This window comes from Ceratotherium simum, chromosome 39 (genome assembly GCF_057802395.1).
Source record: "Ceratotherium simum simum isolate JZ-2026a chromosome 39, ASM5780239v1, whole genome shotgun sequence".
NCBI classification, from domain to species: Eukaryota; Metazoa; Chordata; class Mammalia; order Perissodactyla; family Rhinocerotidae; genus Ceratotherium; species Ceratotherium simum.
The window spans coordinates 5411418-5428138 of record NC_141938.1 but is presented as its reverse complement, the minus strand read 5'-3'; the positions used below and the strand labels follow the sequence as shown (position 1 = coordinate 5428138).

The 16721-nt window shown below is 59.5% G+C and overlaps 1 protein-coding gene across 1 annotated transcript; it reads right to left on the bottom strand.

The window, feature by feature from the left end:
• Positions 1-644: 644 nt before the first annotated feature.
• On the bottom strand, positions 645-16691 carry ELAVL3 (ELAV like RNA binding protein 3). The gene is made up of 10 exons (XM_087425277.1): positions 16346-16691; positions 15271-15492; positions 14750-14971; positions 14339-14551; positions 8506-8748; positions 7914-8017; positions 4122-4275; positions 3776-4001; positions 2939-2977; positions 645-1535 (listed from the first exon to the last, which is right to left on the bottom strand). The coding sequence occupies exons 1-10, from the start codon at positions 16689-16691 to the stop codon at positions 1184-1186; spliced, it is 2121 nt and encodes a 706-aa protein (XP_087281403.1). The 3' UTR covers positions 645-1183.
• Between the last annotated feature and the right edge of the window lie 30 nt (positions 16692-16721).

The window sequence follows — 16721 nt, the reverse complement described above, 5'->3', positions numbered from 1 at the left end:
GGGCGAGAGGGGCTGGCCGGCCTGGCTGGAGGAGGCGGACTGGGCTGGGGTCTGGGCTGCGACCTCTCGCTTGGGCCTGGGGGATGCTATGGGCATGTCTGTGTCCCTCGATGTTGCGTGTCTGTTTCTCCGTGACTGGGTGTCTAGATTTGTGTGTCCAAATATATCTGTCTCCCCTTACACGCGTCCATGTGTATGTGTGGAAGTGTTCCCACGGCCACATGTGCCTGTGTCCACGGCCACATCCACCCGTGGCCACTTTTGCCCACGTCCACGTATGTTTACATCGCCCCATCCTTGGGTCTCCTGTGTTCATCCAGGTTTGTCCATGTGTTTGGCCAGTGATTTCCTGATGTGTCTGGAGCGTGTCCCTGTGGTGTGTGTGCACGTGTGCGTGTCCCTGCGTGTCTTTGCGTGGCTGTGTTTCTCCGTGTGGCCTCCAGGACCCCCAGCTCCCAGGTCCTGCTCCCCGTCCCTGCCCCAGTTGGTAAACATAACCTGCCAAAATATTTTCTTTTTTTTTTTTTGTCTTTTTTTGTGTTTTTTTTTCAAGTTCAAGAATCCCCAGTAAAAATTCTCCACGAGGTCTTTTTTCCCTTTTTACAAAAATAGAGTTTTTCTTCCCCTCCCACCCCCCCCTTTTTTTTAATTTGTTTCTGTTTCCAGCCCCTCCCCCTGTTCCTCACGCCCCCCCACCAGGGGGGCTCTGGGCTGGGGCTGCCCTCATCCCTGCTCACGTTGCGCTCTTTTGGGGATTTTTAAACCTGTTCCCCGCTCCCCTCAGGCTCACCTAGGTGTTGGGGAGGCCTGGGCAAGGGGGCCTGGGAGGGCACCCCCAGCGCCCACCCCAAGCCGTCCGATGGAGGGAGGTTGAGGGTGCGGTGGGGGCACATCTGCTTTCGTGAGCCGAAAAAAGAAACAAAAGCCATCGCCATGAACAAAACCAAGACGAGAGAGTGAACAGCCCAGCCTGGGGTGTGGGGGGCAGGAGGACGGGGTGGGGGACCCCCAGGCACCCCCCATTCCCTGCAGACCCTCTGACCCGCATGCTCACCCTGTGGCCCCCACGGGGACATGGGGCCTCGTCCGTCGGTGGTCTGCCTGCGCTGTCTCTCTCGGGCCCCTCTCTCTCTCTCTTTCTCTCTCTCTCTCTCTCTCTGCTGCCCGGGGAGGGTGGGGCGGCTCAGGCCTTGTGCTGTTTGCTCGTCTTGAAGGACACCTGCAGCACGCGCTCGCCCAGGCGGTAGCCGTTGAGGCTGGCGATGGCCATGGCCGCCTCGTCGTAGTTGGTCATGGTGACGAAGCCGAAGCCCTTACACTTGTTGGTGGTGAAGTCGCGGATGACCTTGACGTTGGTGACCGCCCCGAAGGGCCCGAAGAGCTGCCACAGCACGCTCTCGTCGGCCTCGGGCGACAGGTTGTACACGAAGATGCACCAGCCGGCACCCGCCGCGCCCCCCGACAGGCCCACGCCCGCCAGGCCGCTCATGCCGTCGATGGCGATGGGCGAGAACCTGGCGATGAGCGACAGGGGACTACTTTGGGGGTCACGCGGGCTCTGCCCTGACCCCCTGGCATGCCCCCGATCCCCCTGTGGCTCCTGACACTGTCATGACCTGGGGCTGGGCTGTGACCTGGGGACCCCTGCCTTGTCCGGACCCTGCCACCATCCCGTGACCTCCATCTGTGTCCCCACCTGAAATCCACACCCTCTGCCCAGCTCTGAGACACCAGCCCCCCCACTGCATCCTGACCTGTATCCCTGTCCTGACCTCTGACCCTCCCTGAACTGAGGCCCTCACCCCTCATCCTGCCCAGAGCCCAGTCTACACCCTGACTCCATGACCTTTGACCCTACCTGGTCCTTAGCTCTGTCCACTCTGACCCCTTCCCCCTCCATGGACACCACCCTTACCTTGGCACATCTTCTCACGCACTCCTGCCCTCGCCCTGCTCTGACCCCACCGTGACCCGGCCCTTGACAACACTGTCTCATTTGCCCCCCTGACCGCCCTGCCACCCCTGGAGGCCGGCCCTGGAAGGGCGGCACTGGGAGCCGGGACATGTGTGTAGCCATTCGAGCACCTCCCTCCCGTTGCTCAGGTCTCAGCCAGCTGTCACCTCCTCAGGGTGGCCTCCTCTGCCCCAGAAGGAGGCCCCCGCCTCCCTCTGCCCTCTTGGCCTTGTGTGGCTCCAGTCACACATTTATCATCAGCTCCCTCTGCCCTGCCAAGTTGTCTTCCCCATGCTGCCCCAGCCCAGGACAGCCCAGCACACAGTAGGCACCGGGGAGGGGCGTGTCGAGCGTCGAGCGAATGAGTGAAGGAAAGGACAGAACTAGTTCCACCCACACTGCTCAGCGGCTGCCTTCCTTCCTGCCGCTCCACTCCACTCAGGGGGCCCCGAGGGCCCGACCCGTTCAGTCTGGGCTCTGGGGCCTAACTGCTTGCTCCCTCCTCCTGGCCTTTGCACAGGCTGTTCCCACTGCCAGGAACTTGGCTTCCACTCTGTCACCTCAGACGGTCCCCCTTCTCCTGCCCCCTCATGGCCGTGATCGCTGTGCATCTCTCTGTCTCCTCCCCCGCTGGACGGGGATCTTTAATAACGGTAACAATGACCACGGGAGTGGCATTCTGTGACCCTCAGCAACGACGATCAGCAGTGGCCGGTGGCACTCGGTGACTTAACGTGGGAACAGGGGCACGGCTGTATCCCAGGCAACACTGCCACCTTCCACTGGGCTAAGAGGGCACAGACAGGCCCCTCGACCCACATTTTGTAGCAGCTCTTCCTAGATATTTACTAGGCTCGATCGCCCCCAAGTCTCTTAATGGCCGTGCTACTGGCAGACCCGTGGACGCTGGCAGTCCTGGGGGAGGCGGGGACGGGGAGCAGCAGGGAAGGGTCTGAGGGGACAGCGGGGCGGGGGCACTGTTACCTCTTGACTCCATAGGCCATGTTGAGCAAATTGTCCAGCCTGTGGAGGCAGAAGGAGTGGTCACTGGTGGCCTCGGGCACGCCCCCAGCTGTGACGCCGGCCGGCCGGCTGCCTGCCCTCCCCGCCCCCACCCCGCGGGCCAGCAGCGCCAGCCCTGCCCCCGCCGCTGCCCGCCCGGCTGGACACCGCCTGGCACGGAACCGTGGTCACTCAGGCACCGCCTCTCGCCTGCCCTGCCGCTGCCCGGCCTGCACCCACGTCCTCGTCCTCCCCCTCCCGGCCGGCCGGGCCTGCTCGCCTGCCCCCACCCTGCAGGGCTCGGGTCCCCAGAAGGTACGGTTCGAGTTTCTTCTCCACTGTGCCTGGGCTGGACTGGTGACAGTGCTTCTCTGTGCCTCAGAGTCCTGTCCTTAAAATGGGGACAAGACAGCTCCCTTCTCATTAGGTTGCTGTGCAGAATAAAGGTGTGCCTGGCATGTTATTAAGCACTCATGAAATGTGGATGGGGAAACTGAGGCACAGATAGCTGGAGCCTTGTGCCCGAGAGAGAAGGGGACAGTCAGAGCTGGACTCGATCAGGCGACTGTCAAAACTCTTAATGCCCATAATGCCTCTCACAGTGCCCTGCACACATTGAGTGCCTGCTGTATACAAGGGCCTGGCCTCAACACCTGATAGACCCATGCATTTCCCCTTCGCTGCCCTCAGCAGCCCCCATGTATGGGCACTGTCCCTGTGTCCCTCTGCCCTGCAGGAAGGGGTTCAGGAGGGTGGGCAAGCCTTGGGCCCCCGATCTGGGGGTCTGGGATGTCCAGGGGGCAAGGGGCAGGGGCTCACCGGAAGCGCTGCGTCTGGTGGTGCAGAGGCCCCGCGTAGCGCCGAGCGGAGGACTGGTAGAGGTGCGTGAGCAGGGCCTGCCCCGTCTTCTGACTCGGGTTGTTGGCGAACTTGACCGTGATGGGCTCGGCAGCACCCAGCGGCTTCTGCCCGTTCAGTCCTTTGATGGCCTCCTCGGCCTCGATCCTCTTGTCGAAGCGGATGAAGCCCACACCCCGAGAGACACCTGCCAGGGCGCCAGGGCGTCGTGAGGACCCTCCCCCCACTCCTGCGCGGCCCCACATTTGGCCCCCCCTCGGTGCCTCTGCCAGGGCCCCGCCGGACGCGGCCTCCCCGGCAGCCTGACCTGTGACCTGGTCCACCAGGATGCGGGACGTGATGATGCGGCCGTACTGGGAGAAGAGCTGCTCCATCTCTTTCTGGCTCATGGTCTTGGGGAGCCCGCTGACGTACAGGTTGGCATCCCGGATGGACGCAGAGCTGGGTCTGGCGTAGGACACCTGCGGGAGGGTCAGAGGGACGGGGTGAGGGGAAGACCCATGCCGCAGACGTGGAGAGTGAGGCCACACCCAAGGTACCACTGAGTTGCAGAAACGCCTAATCTGCTCGCTCAACAAATCTCTCTCTTTTTTTTTTTTTTTGTGTGTGTGAGGAGGATCAGCCCTGAGCTAACATCTGCCAATCCTCCTCTTTTTGCTGAGGAAGACTGGCCCTGGACTAACATCTGTGCCCATCTTCCTCCACTTTATATGGGACACCGTCACAGCATGGCTTGCCAAGCGGTGCATCAGTGAGCGCCCGGGATCCGAACCAGCGAACCCCGGGCCACCGCAGCGGAGTGCGCACTTAACCGCTTGTGCCACCGGGCCGGCCCAACAAATCTCTCTTGAGTCGTCACCATGGGGGGGGGGGGCAGGGTTTGGGGGAGGGGACATGGCCGTGGCTGAGACAACGCGGCCCTGCCTACAGAGAGTGATGGGGGACCTGTCGCCTGAGGAGGCCAGAGAAGCAGTGCCCCGGGGGGGGGGGGGGTCACATGTCTCCCTGGGGACCTGGGGACCCTCGCATCCCCAGCTCACGCTCTCACACCGGACACTCCGTCAACGTCGACATGTCCCGCTCCTTTAGGAAGTGAGCCTGGGACGCTGGCCCTTCTCTTCCCCTCTGCACTGGGCCCCTGGGGCGCTCAGGTCTTCAGCCACCAGCTCAAAGCTGACAACTCCCAAATGTCCATCCCCAGTGTGGGCCCCGCCCCCGAGCTGCGCACCTGTGTGACTCCGGCCTCCAGGGGCCCCACGAGGGGGTCTGGTGGGGGGTCACACTCAGCGTGGCAGCATCCGGCTCTTAACTGCCCCCTAACTTGCCCCAACTCAGTAACGGCAGCTGTGTGTCCTGGGTGCTCAGGTCACCAGCCTTGGGGCGTCCTTGAGGCCTCTCTCGCACTCACACCCAGTCCACCATCAACCCTGTGGGGCTCCGCCTTCCTCAGTATCCAGAATCCACACTCTTCTCCCCACTGCCACCGCCACACCCTGGCCCAGCCCCCACCATTGCTCACCGCAGACCAGTGCAGCGTCTCCACCCTCGTCCCCCACAGTCTGTTTCCCCCACAGCAGCCAGAGGGCGTCTGTGAGCAGCTGAGCCAGGTCACATCCCTCCTCTGCTCAGAACCCTCTGTGGCTCCCACCTTCCTCGGAGTTAAAATCCTCCCCATAGCCCACAAGGCCCTGCCTGACCTACCCCATCATCCCTTTGCCCTCATGTCCACTCACTTTCCCCCTCAATCGCTCTGTTCCAGCCACACAGACCTTCTCCATGTTCCCCAAACACACAGGCATGCTCCAGCCTCAGGGCCTTTGCACTGGCTGTTCCCTCTGCCTGGAACTGCCCTCCTCTCGCGTCTTCTCCAGGTCTCAGTTGAGATGTCCTCCCTGTCCTCACCCACCTGAATTTGGTCCTCCACCCCTACCCCCATTACTCTCTCTCAGAGCACTTCTCCCAGTTGTGAGTCAGACACGTTTTAGTATGATCATCCGATTTGTGTCATGAATTATGGTCCAGCCCCACAATGAAACTGCAGCTGTTTAAAAAATGGTGGACACGTAGATTTATTTCCCTGAAACAGTGGGGAGTATTGTAAGGTGGGGGAAAGAAAAGTCTATTTACAGAGCAGCGAGGAGTGACCCCATCTCATTGTGTGTTATCAATGTCCGGGAAACGTGGTCTGCAGGGCCCCCCCCAAATGCTAACAGGGTGACCTCTAGCTGGGGGGGCAGGGAGGGGTCATAAGCTCCTCTTCTGATTTCTGCTGATGTCTATTTTCTATCTCTTCTAAATTAACCTCTGGGTAGACACAGGTCATTGTCAAGGGTCTGGCTTTTATTCGGGGCAGTGAGGGCATATTACTTTTTTAAGTGGGCCGGTGGGGGGGGATTGAGGGTGAGGGTGCTCATGGGGTGGGGGTGGGGGGATTCTAATGAATGCGACTGTGCACACCTGGGGTCCTCCAGAAAAAAGGCAAACACATCGGCTGCTGTTATTTCTGGAATAATAATAAAACCTCACAGGCATGTATGTGCTCCTTTTTTGTCTCCAGTTGTGAGCTCTGAGGGGTGAGGACTTGAGTCTGAGCTCCTGGGTGGGTGTTTGGGGTCAGGAGTCATCTGAGGCACAGAGTAGGTCTTCAGGGGCCTTTCTCGGCCTTCCATGATGTGGGCTGACCTGGTCCCTCACCTAGGTGGCCTCCCCACACCCCCTCACCGGGACGGGGCCTGGCACATGGCGGGCGGCTGGAAATATTGTGGGGCAGAATCTGCCGGAGCACCCAGTCGGGATGGACCACAGACAGTCACCCACACAGACACACACATACACACACACACACTACTCGCTGCACAGCCCCAGTGACTCCACCAGCAGGAAGGTAACACAGGTCGCCGCCACATTCACGGCAACTCAGGGGTCTTGGAGAATTACAGTAACAGTCGCAGAACCACACACCTGTCACACCACTGCACAAGCCCACAACATCACACGTGTTCCACCCTGAATGGGGCCCAGGTAGACACACCCACACAACTTCACCGTGACACACAAACACCCTGTCACAGCCAGACACACCCACGCAGCCCCATCAGGTCATAGCCGGAGTCGCAGTGTGTCACCAAGCACCTGTCAAATAAACACCATGTTCCCACATGGTGACACCCAGAGTCCATCATAGCCAAAACTGTGTGACAACAGCCGCTCTCATAGCCACAGAGTCCCACAAACACTGTCTCACAGCCCACGGTCACACACACACACACACACACACTCACCCCATCACACATGCACGGTGGCCCTCTGGGTCTTAGTTTGTCACCAGGGTCCACTCTCATGCCCTGGGCCTTCTGGGTCCAGTGGGCCATGGAGGGACCCATCAGGTCATGACCCCGTTCCCCCCACAGCAGAGAGAGGAGGAGATTCCTGCACCTCTGTTCCCATGGAGAACTGGGGGCCAGATGGGTTCCCACAGCCCCGCCTCCCCCAGGGCTCGGGAGCAGATTTGTGGGGCGGAGCCCAGACACCCCCAGGCGAACCCGGAGAGGGGGGTTTCCATGGCGATCCCCCCCCAGGGAACCTGGGCTCGCAGGGTCTCAGCTGCAGCTGCTGAGAAGGGAGGCCGTGGGGGGAGGGGCATTGCACAAAGATGGGGGAGGGCCCACCCCTAATCCCACCCTCTCAGACCCTAATTAGGCTCCAGATGGCAGATGGGCCCCCACCTCTCCCCCATTTCCATGACAAAGGCGTGGGGGTGCTGCCCACTGGACCCTGGTCACTCTCTCCTGCTCCTCCACCGACGGGGTGGGTACCGCCCTGAGCCACCAGAGAATGTGGGGTTAATATTCTCCCCAATGACAAATGCGGAAACTGAGGTTCAGAGAGGAAGAGCCACTGGCCCCCGGGGGCCCAGCCAGGAAGCCTTGGGGGAGACATCTGAACCCCTTAGGGGATGAGCCATAGAGGAGGATGGTGGCAGTGGGGGGATGGGTGTGTGGGGAGGATGGTGGCAGTCGGGGGATGGGTGGCAGTGAAGGGGGCAGCCCAGGTGGACAGTAACGGGGAACGGGCAGCAGTGGGGAAGGAGGGCACGAACCTTGATGGTCTTCGTCTGCAATTTGAGGCCATTGAGGGTGTTGATGGCTTTGTCTGCATCGTTGGGGTCAGAGTAGTTCACAAACCCGTAGCCGAGGCTCTGCCCTGTGGGCAGGACCAGATGATGACCCCCCTGGACCTGCCAGTGTCCTCGCAGACCAGGCCTGAGAGGCTGACGGCCCCCTCAAGGTTATGAGAATCAAGACCCACCTGTTTCTGATCTCCCTGAGTACCACCTGCCCCCATCACCCCAAGACACCCCACCTAGGTCACACCTGTCTCCCCATCACACCTCAGACCCCCAGGGTCCACCTGCTCCCATGAGCTCCCACCTGGGATCACACCTGTCTCCCCATCACACCTCAGACCCCCAGGGTCCACCTGCTCCCATGAGCTCCCACCTGGGATCACACCTGTCTCCCCATCACACCTCAGACCCCCAGGGTCCACTTGCTCCCATGAGCTCCCACCTGGGATCACACCTGTCTCCCCATCACACCTCAGACCCCCAGGGTCCACCTGCTCCCATCACACCTGTCCTCTTGAGGCTACGGCTCTGTCTGCCCCCCACTCCCACCTGCCAGCAGCCACACCTGTGATCTTGTCCCGAACCAACTTGCAGGACTCGATGTCGCCAATGCTGCCGAAGAGGCTCTTGAATTCGTCCTGGGTCATGTTCTGGGGCAGGTAGTTGACGATGAGGTTGGTCTTGCTGTCGTCAGTGGCTCCGTTTGTCCCAAGGAGTGGCCCGTTGGGCAGGGCTGGGCCGGCCGGGCCCCCCGCCACCTGAGACTCCATGGCCCCGAGTATCTGCTGGAGACAACAGGCCACACCCGCTCACGGCCCAGTCCCCATGCCAGGGGCCAGCGGGAGGTAGGAGGGGCTCGTGTCATGTCTGACATGGCCTTGAACGTGGGGAGGAGACAACGCATTATCCTGATAATCCCTTCCATTCCTTGAGCACCGACCAGGCAAAGCAAAAGACTTCACTGTGAAAAATTCCATATATAAATGCCACCTATGTCCATTTGCATATATGTTTGCCTGTTTACCTAAAACAAATCTGTGCATTTTCAGAATAATAAAATGAACATTTTTGTCTTCAGAATAAGAAATATAACATTTTTATTAGCTTTGAAGCCCTCATATGAATTCCCTCCTCCGAGCAAAGGTAACTCACATCCCAAATGTGTTAATATTTCTTTTGCTTCATGCATAATTTTCCCACCAGGCATTTACTCCCCCAGTTTCCCCACTGAGCTCTTTCGTTTTTTTATGTGTAGCATAATAACACCTGCAAATAATGATCGTTTTAGTTCTTTACCTCCAATCTATACCTGTTATTTATTTTTCTTGTCTTATTGCAGGGGCTACAACGCGACAGTGCCTTCTTTAATCCTGATGTTAAAGGAAATGCTTTAAACATTTCACGGCTAAATATGATGTTTGCTGTAGGCTTTTTGTAGATGGCCTTTATCAGGTTAAGAATGTTTAATTTTATTTATTTATTTTATTTATTTTTTTTTTTTTTAAAGATTTTATTTATTCATTTTTTCCCCCCAAAGCCCCAGTAGATAGTTGTATGCCATAGGTTCACATCCTTCTAGTTGCTGTACGTGGGACTCGGCCTCGCGTTGGACGGAGAAGTGGTGCCTCGGGGCGCGCCCGGGATCCGAACCCGGGCCGCCAGCATCAGAGCGCGCGCACTTAACCGCTAAGCCACGGAGCCGGCCCCAAGAATGTTTAATTTTATTCCTAGTAACCTAACAAGACTTTTTTCAAAGAATGGATGTTGAATTTTATTGAATGTTTTTTTCTACATCTCTTTTTAAAAATTAAGATATAATTGACATAGAACATTATATTAGTTTCAGGCATACAACATAATGATTCAGTATTTGTATATATTGCAAAATGATCTCCACAATAGGTCTAGTTAACATCCATCACCATAGTTATAATTTTTTATAGTTAACATCTATCTATATATAGTTATGGTTTTTTTTCTTGTGACGACAACTTTTAAGATCTACTCTTTAAGCAATTTTTAAATATATTCTACATCTATTTTATATGTAAGGGCCACATGGAGAGGAATTTTAAAGCAACATCTGGGCTCAGCAGGAAACAGTGCTAGTATTGATTGGTATTGTCTGTCATGGGCATGGGAAGGCAAAACAGCCAGAATTTCCTTTGGTCTTTCCACTGTGATTGATTAGCAATGTCTGTTTTGGCCACAGAATTAGAAAGAGTCAGCAGGTACACATCCTCTCAGCCATCCCTGACCCAAAATACAATACCATAATTGTTCCCAAATATTGGGCACTGCTGGGTGCCAGGCACAGTGCAAAGCCCTCTAGAGGCAATTTTTCTTTTCTTATTCACAACCACCCTGAAAAGAAGAAGATTTTATTCCCCCTGCTTCACAGATGCTATGGACTAAATGCTTGTGTCCTCCCAAATTCATATGTTGGACTCCTAGCCCCCAGTGTGATGGTTTTTGGAGGTGATTAGGTCATGAGAGTGGAGCCTTCATGAATGGGATTCATGCCCTTGTAAAAAGGGAGGGGAGAGAGATCTCTCTCTCCACCATGTGAGGGCACAGCAAGGAGAAGGCTGTCTGCAAACCAGGGAGCGAGCCCTCACCAGGAACCGGATCAGCCAGCACCTTGATCTCGGACTTCCAGCCTCCAGAACTATGAGAAATTAATGTCTGGTGTTTAAGCCACCCAGTTTATGGTATTTTGTTATAAGCAGCCTGAGCTACAACAGAGGGGGGAAATGAGGTTCAGAAATGTTTGAAAAATTACCAAAGATCATGCAGCCTATAAATGGTGGATCAGGGATTTGCACATGAGCTTTTATGATCCTGGGTCTGTATTTCCAACTTTCACTGCCAAACAAGACTAGTCCCAGGTCTAACATTTCCCAGCTGTGTGTCCTCAGGTATGCCAATTAAAGCTTCTGGGCCTCTGCTCCACTTTGCTGTGAAATCCAAGTTACTGGAAAATGAGTAGGGAGGGATCTACAACTGCCCGTGGGTGCAGCTGGAAAGCACTCTGCGATCAGCTAGCCATGTCTGCTATGTGCACAGTCATGGGAAGTGGCAGCCAGCTTGTCACATCCACCATCCCTGCCTTATAATACCGTGATTAATAACCTTCCTACTCCACTGAGTATCTACCGTGTGCCAGGCACCCTGAGAAGCACCTCGAGGCACCATTTCACTTATTTCTCCCAACAATCTTGAAAGACAGCAGCACATTCTCCATTTCACAAGTGAGGAAGCTGAGCCCAGAGATGTCGGGTCACATAAATGGGGAACTCCATTTCAAACCTGGATGTGTTGGACCCCAGAGCTGGTTTTAACGACTGTGGCCAAAGCATTGGGGCAGCTCTGCCACCCTATAGCTGTGTGTCCTCAGGGATGATCTTAGCTCTTCTTTGGGCCCTGTGCTTCCTTTCCATTTATTCTTATTAAAAGGGTGGCACTGGGGGTCAACTCCCCTGCATCTCCAATTGGCTGCGAGTGGCTGCCTGGACGATTATTCTGAAGCCACGTCCAGGCTGGGCAGGAACATGCACTGGGTTGATTAGCAAGGTCTGCCACAGGGGCCTGCGATAAAGCAGTAATGCAGACCCCACAGATCTGCGTCCCGGTCTCATACTATTTAATACTTTACTAATAACATCGCCATGTATCGAGGGCCTGATATGTGCCAGGGAAAATTCTTTATGTGAAAATTTCCAGGCAATTCCCCGGAGTCTCCATGAAGGGATTTGCACAAGGTTGGGCAGAAGGTAAATGGTGGACCAAGAATCCAAATGCAGGGTTTGGACACCAGAGCCCCCTTTCATAATGAAAAATCCAATAATAGTAAAAATAATAACAGCAAAGCAAAGCCGAGTACCTACTCTACGCCATGCCCTGGGTGCCACTGCATTGAAACCCACTCTGTTGGCCGAGTCTACTCATTCAATTCAACAAATATTTCCTGGGGGCCACCACGTGCCAGCTGCTGGCTCCAGCCTCCTCACTCTGTGTCCTCTGACACTCACCTTGCCTCTGTGGGCCACTGTCCCTCCACTAAAGGTATGGCACAGAGGTCCGCACATGTGGAGATGGATTCTGAATTCCTGTCCAGGCTCAGCCAGCTAGAGGTCTGTGATTGATTGATAATGTCTGCTACGGGAGCCCGAAAAGCAATCAGCAGTCCCAGCCACTGTTTCAGGACACGCCAGCTTCCAGCCTCGGAACCCTCACTGTGTGCCGGCACTGAGCATGCGCAACGTTCTTGCTGACTCCCACAATCAGACTGAAAGCTGGAGACCATCTTCTCCATTTCTCGGCTGGAGAAACTGAGGGTCAGAGGGACCTGACTTGCCCAAGGTGACAGCGGGAGGTGGCGGTGATAGAATCAGGGTTTGACTCCTGATCAGATGACCCCAGAGCCTTCAGGGTTACTGACTCCACCCCCCCCAAGCTGTCCTCAACGCGGATGGGGTTAAGAGGTGACTGGGGGTTCCTGCCCAGGATGTCGAGGCCCCGCCTACTAATCTCGCCATCACCCCATCTCCCTCCCACCTGTGCCAGAGCTTAGCGGGATCACTGTCGCGTTTCCTCCGCGGCTGAGCCGGCTGAGCCGCTAATGGGGATCGGATTGGTGGAGGCCACACCTGCCCTGCTCCAGCCCACAGCAAATGCGTGGCCTGGGGTGACACGGGGATCACAGAGACCTTCGAGGGCTGTCCCAGGACAGGGATGGAGGGGTGAAGTCAGAGCGGAGGAGGGCAGATCAAAGATGGAGAGGCGGAGGCCGACTGGGAGCAATGGAACCTTCCCTCCCACTCTCTCCAGCTCTTCCTCCGTGTCTCTCCCTCTTTCTATTTCTTTCTCTTTTCCCCTCTGTTTCTCTCTCTCCCCTCTCCCCATCTCTCCCCTCTGAACCCCTCTCTGTCTCCCCCCTCCTCTGTCACCCTTTCTCCAACTCTTTTGCACCATTGCACATACATCTTACATACGGATTTTGCCGTGAACACACCTTCGGTCACTTGCTGTGTAGCTCCTCCTGTGTCTGACCCCCTTGGCCCCCAGCTGCGCCCCTGGCCCCAGTCACAGTGACAGATGCCTGGATACTGGCGACAATAGGGCATTGAGTGGCTATGCATGGTAAGGCTGGGCCACCACGTGGTGTTAGCTGAGCCTCCCACTTCGGGGCCCTTCTCCCTCCATGCAGGGCCCTCACTGTCTCAGTTTATCCCTCGCTTCGCCCAGCCTGTCCCGTGGTGGGCCTCTGCCTGAGCGCCCTCGTTAGAGTAACCAGGCCGCTAAGGGCTTCATGGCCCCGTGTGACCTCTGACTACGCCCTCCTTCTTTGTGCATCAGTTTCCCTTTTTCAACTGAGGGAACAGATCAGAGGAACGGGTGCTGGGCTGTTGTGAGGGTTCTGAGGGTCCTCAGGAGGCCACACTCACGTTCCTGGACCTGAGTGAGCAGCGTGAGGCCCAGAGAGGGGAAGGAGCTGGCCTGAGGTCACACAGCAGGGAAGTGTGGCCTCTGGGGCCTCATTTCTCAGAGCCAGGTGGGCGGGTCCCAGGGTCCAGGAGGGGAGAGGCCCAGGCCTGGAGGGCGTGCAGAGCATCCCTCCACTCACTGCTCGCCCCCACTCGAAAAAGAGGCCCAGAGAGAGAGACAGCTTACAGAGACACACACACAGAGACTCGAGAGACAGGAGGAGCGGAAAAGGGAGGCCCGGGCGCCGGGACCAGACAAAGGACGCGCGGCGGCGCGGGGAGCGGAGTCGCGCGGCGGGGGCGGGGGTGGGGCCGGGGAGGGGCTAGGACGGGCCGGCCCCGCCCCCGGGACACGCCCGGGCTGCCGAGTGGAAATCCGAGGGCTCGGGCGAGGCCGGGCCCCGGGGGCCCTGGGGGGCGGGGCCTAGATGGGCGGGGCAGGGGCGGGGCCAGGCCGGGCGTGGCCGGGCGTGGCCGCGCACTCGGGAGCTGACCAGCTCGGCGGCTGCTGAAAGCACCGGGAGCCGGGCGAAAGGCGCGGGCGGGCGGGCGCGCTCAAGGTCACCCCGCGGCCCAGAGTCCTGGCGGGGTGCGGCGCCCGGACCCGGCCTAGTGGGCTTGCCTCGGACCCCTTCCCCACCCCCCGGGGGGCGGGGGCTCAGGAGCTGGGAGGCCCCCCCGCGGGCCCTCCTCTCCCCTCCCCCTCCCGGCAGCCTGAGGCGCCCGCGCGAGGCTACGGCCCGCGAAGAAGCGCCGAGAAACAAAGGGACGCGGCGGCGGCGGCGGCGGGCCCGCGGGGCCTCCGGGCGCGCCCCCTCCTCTCCCCTCCCCGCTTGCCGCAAGGTCGACGGGCTCGAGGACGAGATCCCGGGCGCGGCCGAGGCCTGGGGCGCGCCATCCGACGCCACCCGCTTCCCCGGGGCTCTCGGGGACGGCTGGCCGCCTGGTCCTGGCCCAGCACCAGCGATCGGGGCCCTGCGTTAGCCTGGGCGGCCTGCGGGGTCCGGGCCTGGATGGAGGAGGCATCCTCCGCCGCCGCGGCCCCTCCCCCATCAGGCCTGCTGGAGGGGGGCAATCCCGCCCCCAGGGCGCCGTAGGACGCCCCCCGGATCGCAGCTCGGCTCCCTAAGGCCTCTGGGGCAAGACTCCAAGCGCCCTCAGCACTCTGGGCGCGGCCCTGCCCACTCTCAGGCCCCGAGGCTCGGTCCTACCCCCCCACCCGGGCCTAGCTAGGCCTGGTCCTACCCCCCCCTCCATCTCCGCGGAGCCTGTGCCTAACCCCTCACCGACCAGGTTCCCTCTCAGCCACAGGGGAATACCTACAGTGACCATTCTTGTGTGCCCGGCGGGCGCGGTCCGTGCTGAGGGCGGATCCGGGGGTCGTGCACTCCTTGGGGGGCGCCCGATGCTCACGCCGGGGTCCTGCCCGGGCGGCCTCTGGCGCGGCCGCTGCAGAGGTGTCGGTGAAGGCGGCGGCTCCCTCGAGGGCCGGGGACGGGCCCGAGCCCGGGGACGCGCCCGCGGATAACAGGGCCCCGGGGTGGTCTGCGGGCGGCAGGGGATGGAAGGAGGGAGCGGGCGCGGGATTGAGAACGCCCCCTGCGCGGCCCCGCGGGGCCCGGGGAGGGTGCGCTTCCCGACAGAGATCGCGGCGCTTTGCCTTTCGCCGCCGCCCCTCGGCCCGGCCTGTCCGGTCCCGGTGCTCAGTCCTCTCCCCTCGCCCGCCCTCCCTCCCACCCTCCGGCCCGCGCTGCGCGCTCCGCGCTCTGGGCCGCGCAGCCGCCGCCCCCAGCCCTTTATAGCGGCAGCTGCCAGCGCCGGCGTCGCTTATTGGCTGCGGCCACTGAGCCCCGCCTCCTCGCGGCGCCCGACGGCGCGGCAGGTGGAAGCGAGCGCGCGCTGGCCAGGACCCCGCGCCCCGAGAAAGCACTTCTTGGGGGCTCGGATCACCAGCTTTGGGCCCTTTCGACCCCGCAGATCCTGCTTCCTGCCTTGGCGCCCCTTCTTGGGCGGGCTTTCTCGCCGGAAGACTAGGCGGGTTCCCCTCCTCTGTCCAGCACCCGGAGCTGGAGGAGCGAAGAGGGCGAGGAGGTGTTGGTGGCCCGATCGTACGACCTTCTGGAGTTGCTGTCCACCGAGAGGACTGGAAAGGGACGAGGAACCGAGACTTCAAGGGGCGGAGGCTTGGGTCTCCAGATTTGGGGGGACCAAGGGAGGAAGGTGGGGGTCGTTGCGGCCCTAGTCTGCCTGCAAAAGGAACTGGAACCCTGTAGATTTTGAGTCGACTAGGTGTCTCTAGGGATCAAAAGGGTGGAGACTGGCACCCCACAGTGCAGGGGAACTCGGCACTGCTCCAAAGGGGGTGAAGAGGTTTGGGGCTTAGGGTTTCAGGCAAACCCCGCTGGTGCCTTGCAGCCCCGGGAAACCACTGGGCCTTCTCGGTCCCCGTGAACTTCGGGTGGGCGGATCTGCCATGTAAATATCCTGGCTTTCCGGGCTCGTGATTGGTCTGCCCGTGGAGTCACGCTTCCTCTCTGCTAGTGGGGACTTGGCTTCTCTCTAAGGCGATGGGGGTGGCGCAGCCTCCTTCGGTGCGCGGGCGCAAGCGCACGTTTATGTCGAGGCGGCCATCAGGAGCGAGATATTCTCACTAACTATGGCAGGGGCGCCTTCCAGTGAGGCTTCAGCACCACAGACAGCGGTCCGACGGCCCGGTAGAGGGTGCTGTGGGCGGGATAGTCTGGACCCCCTAACCCAAGAGTCGCAGCCCCCACCCTACCCTCGTCCCTGCACGCCCTTTTGGGCTCCGTGAGTGCCATCAACCCCAGCAAGGAGAGCCTAATTTGGCCAATCAGGGACGGCCCTCGAGAGAACCAATTGCGGGAGGAGGCCCTAGAGATGGAGCCAATGAGAGCGGACCCGGCAGAGAGCGCCGCCACGCTGATAGAGAAGCCAGGCCAATCATAGTGGCCCGCGCAATCTGGGCAGTGGCGATGCGGGTCCCGCGGTGGCCCTTCTTGGGTGTGCCGGGGCGACCTGGATGACCTGGGGATCCTGAACGATGGCGTCTTCCCCACCCGTGTTCCTCCCGGCTGCCGTCGGATTGGAAGCCGTGCCGGGCCGGGAGGCGGGCTACTCCTGGGCGCGCAGACCCGGCTGCGGTTCCCATGGAAACTGCTGGCTCCGGCTGTGCGGGGATAGTGAAGGGGACTGAACCTGCAGGGGGCGGCTGGCGGGGGTGGCCCCAGCGGCCAGACTTGCTCATCCTCGCCGACTCTTCCGTCCCTGGCCGGGG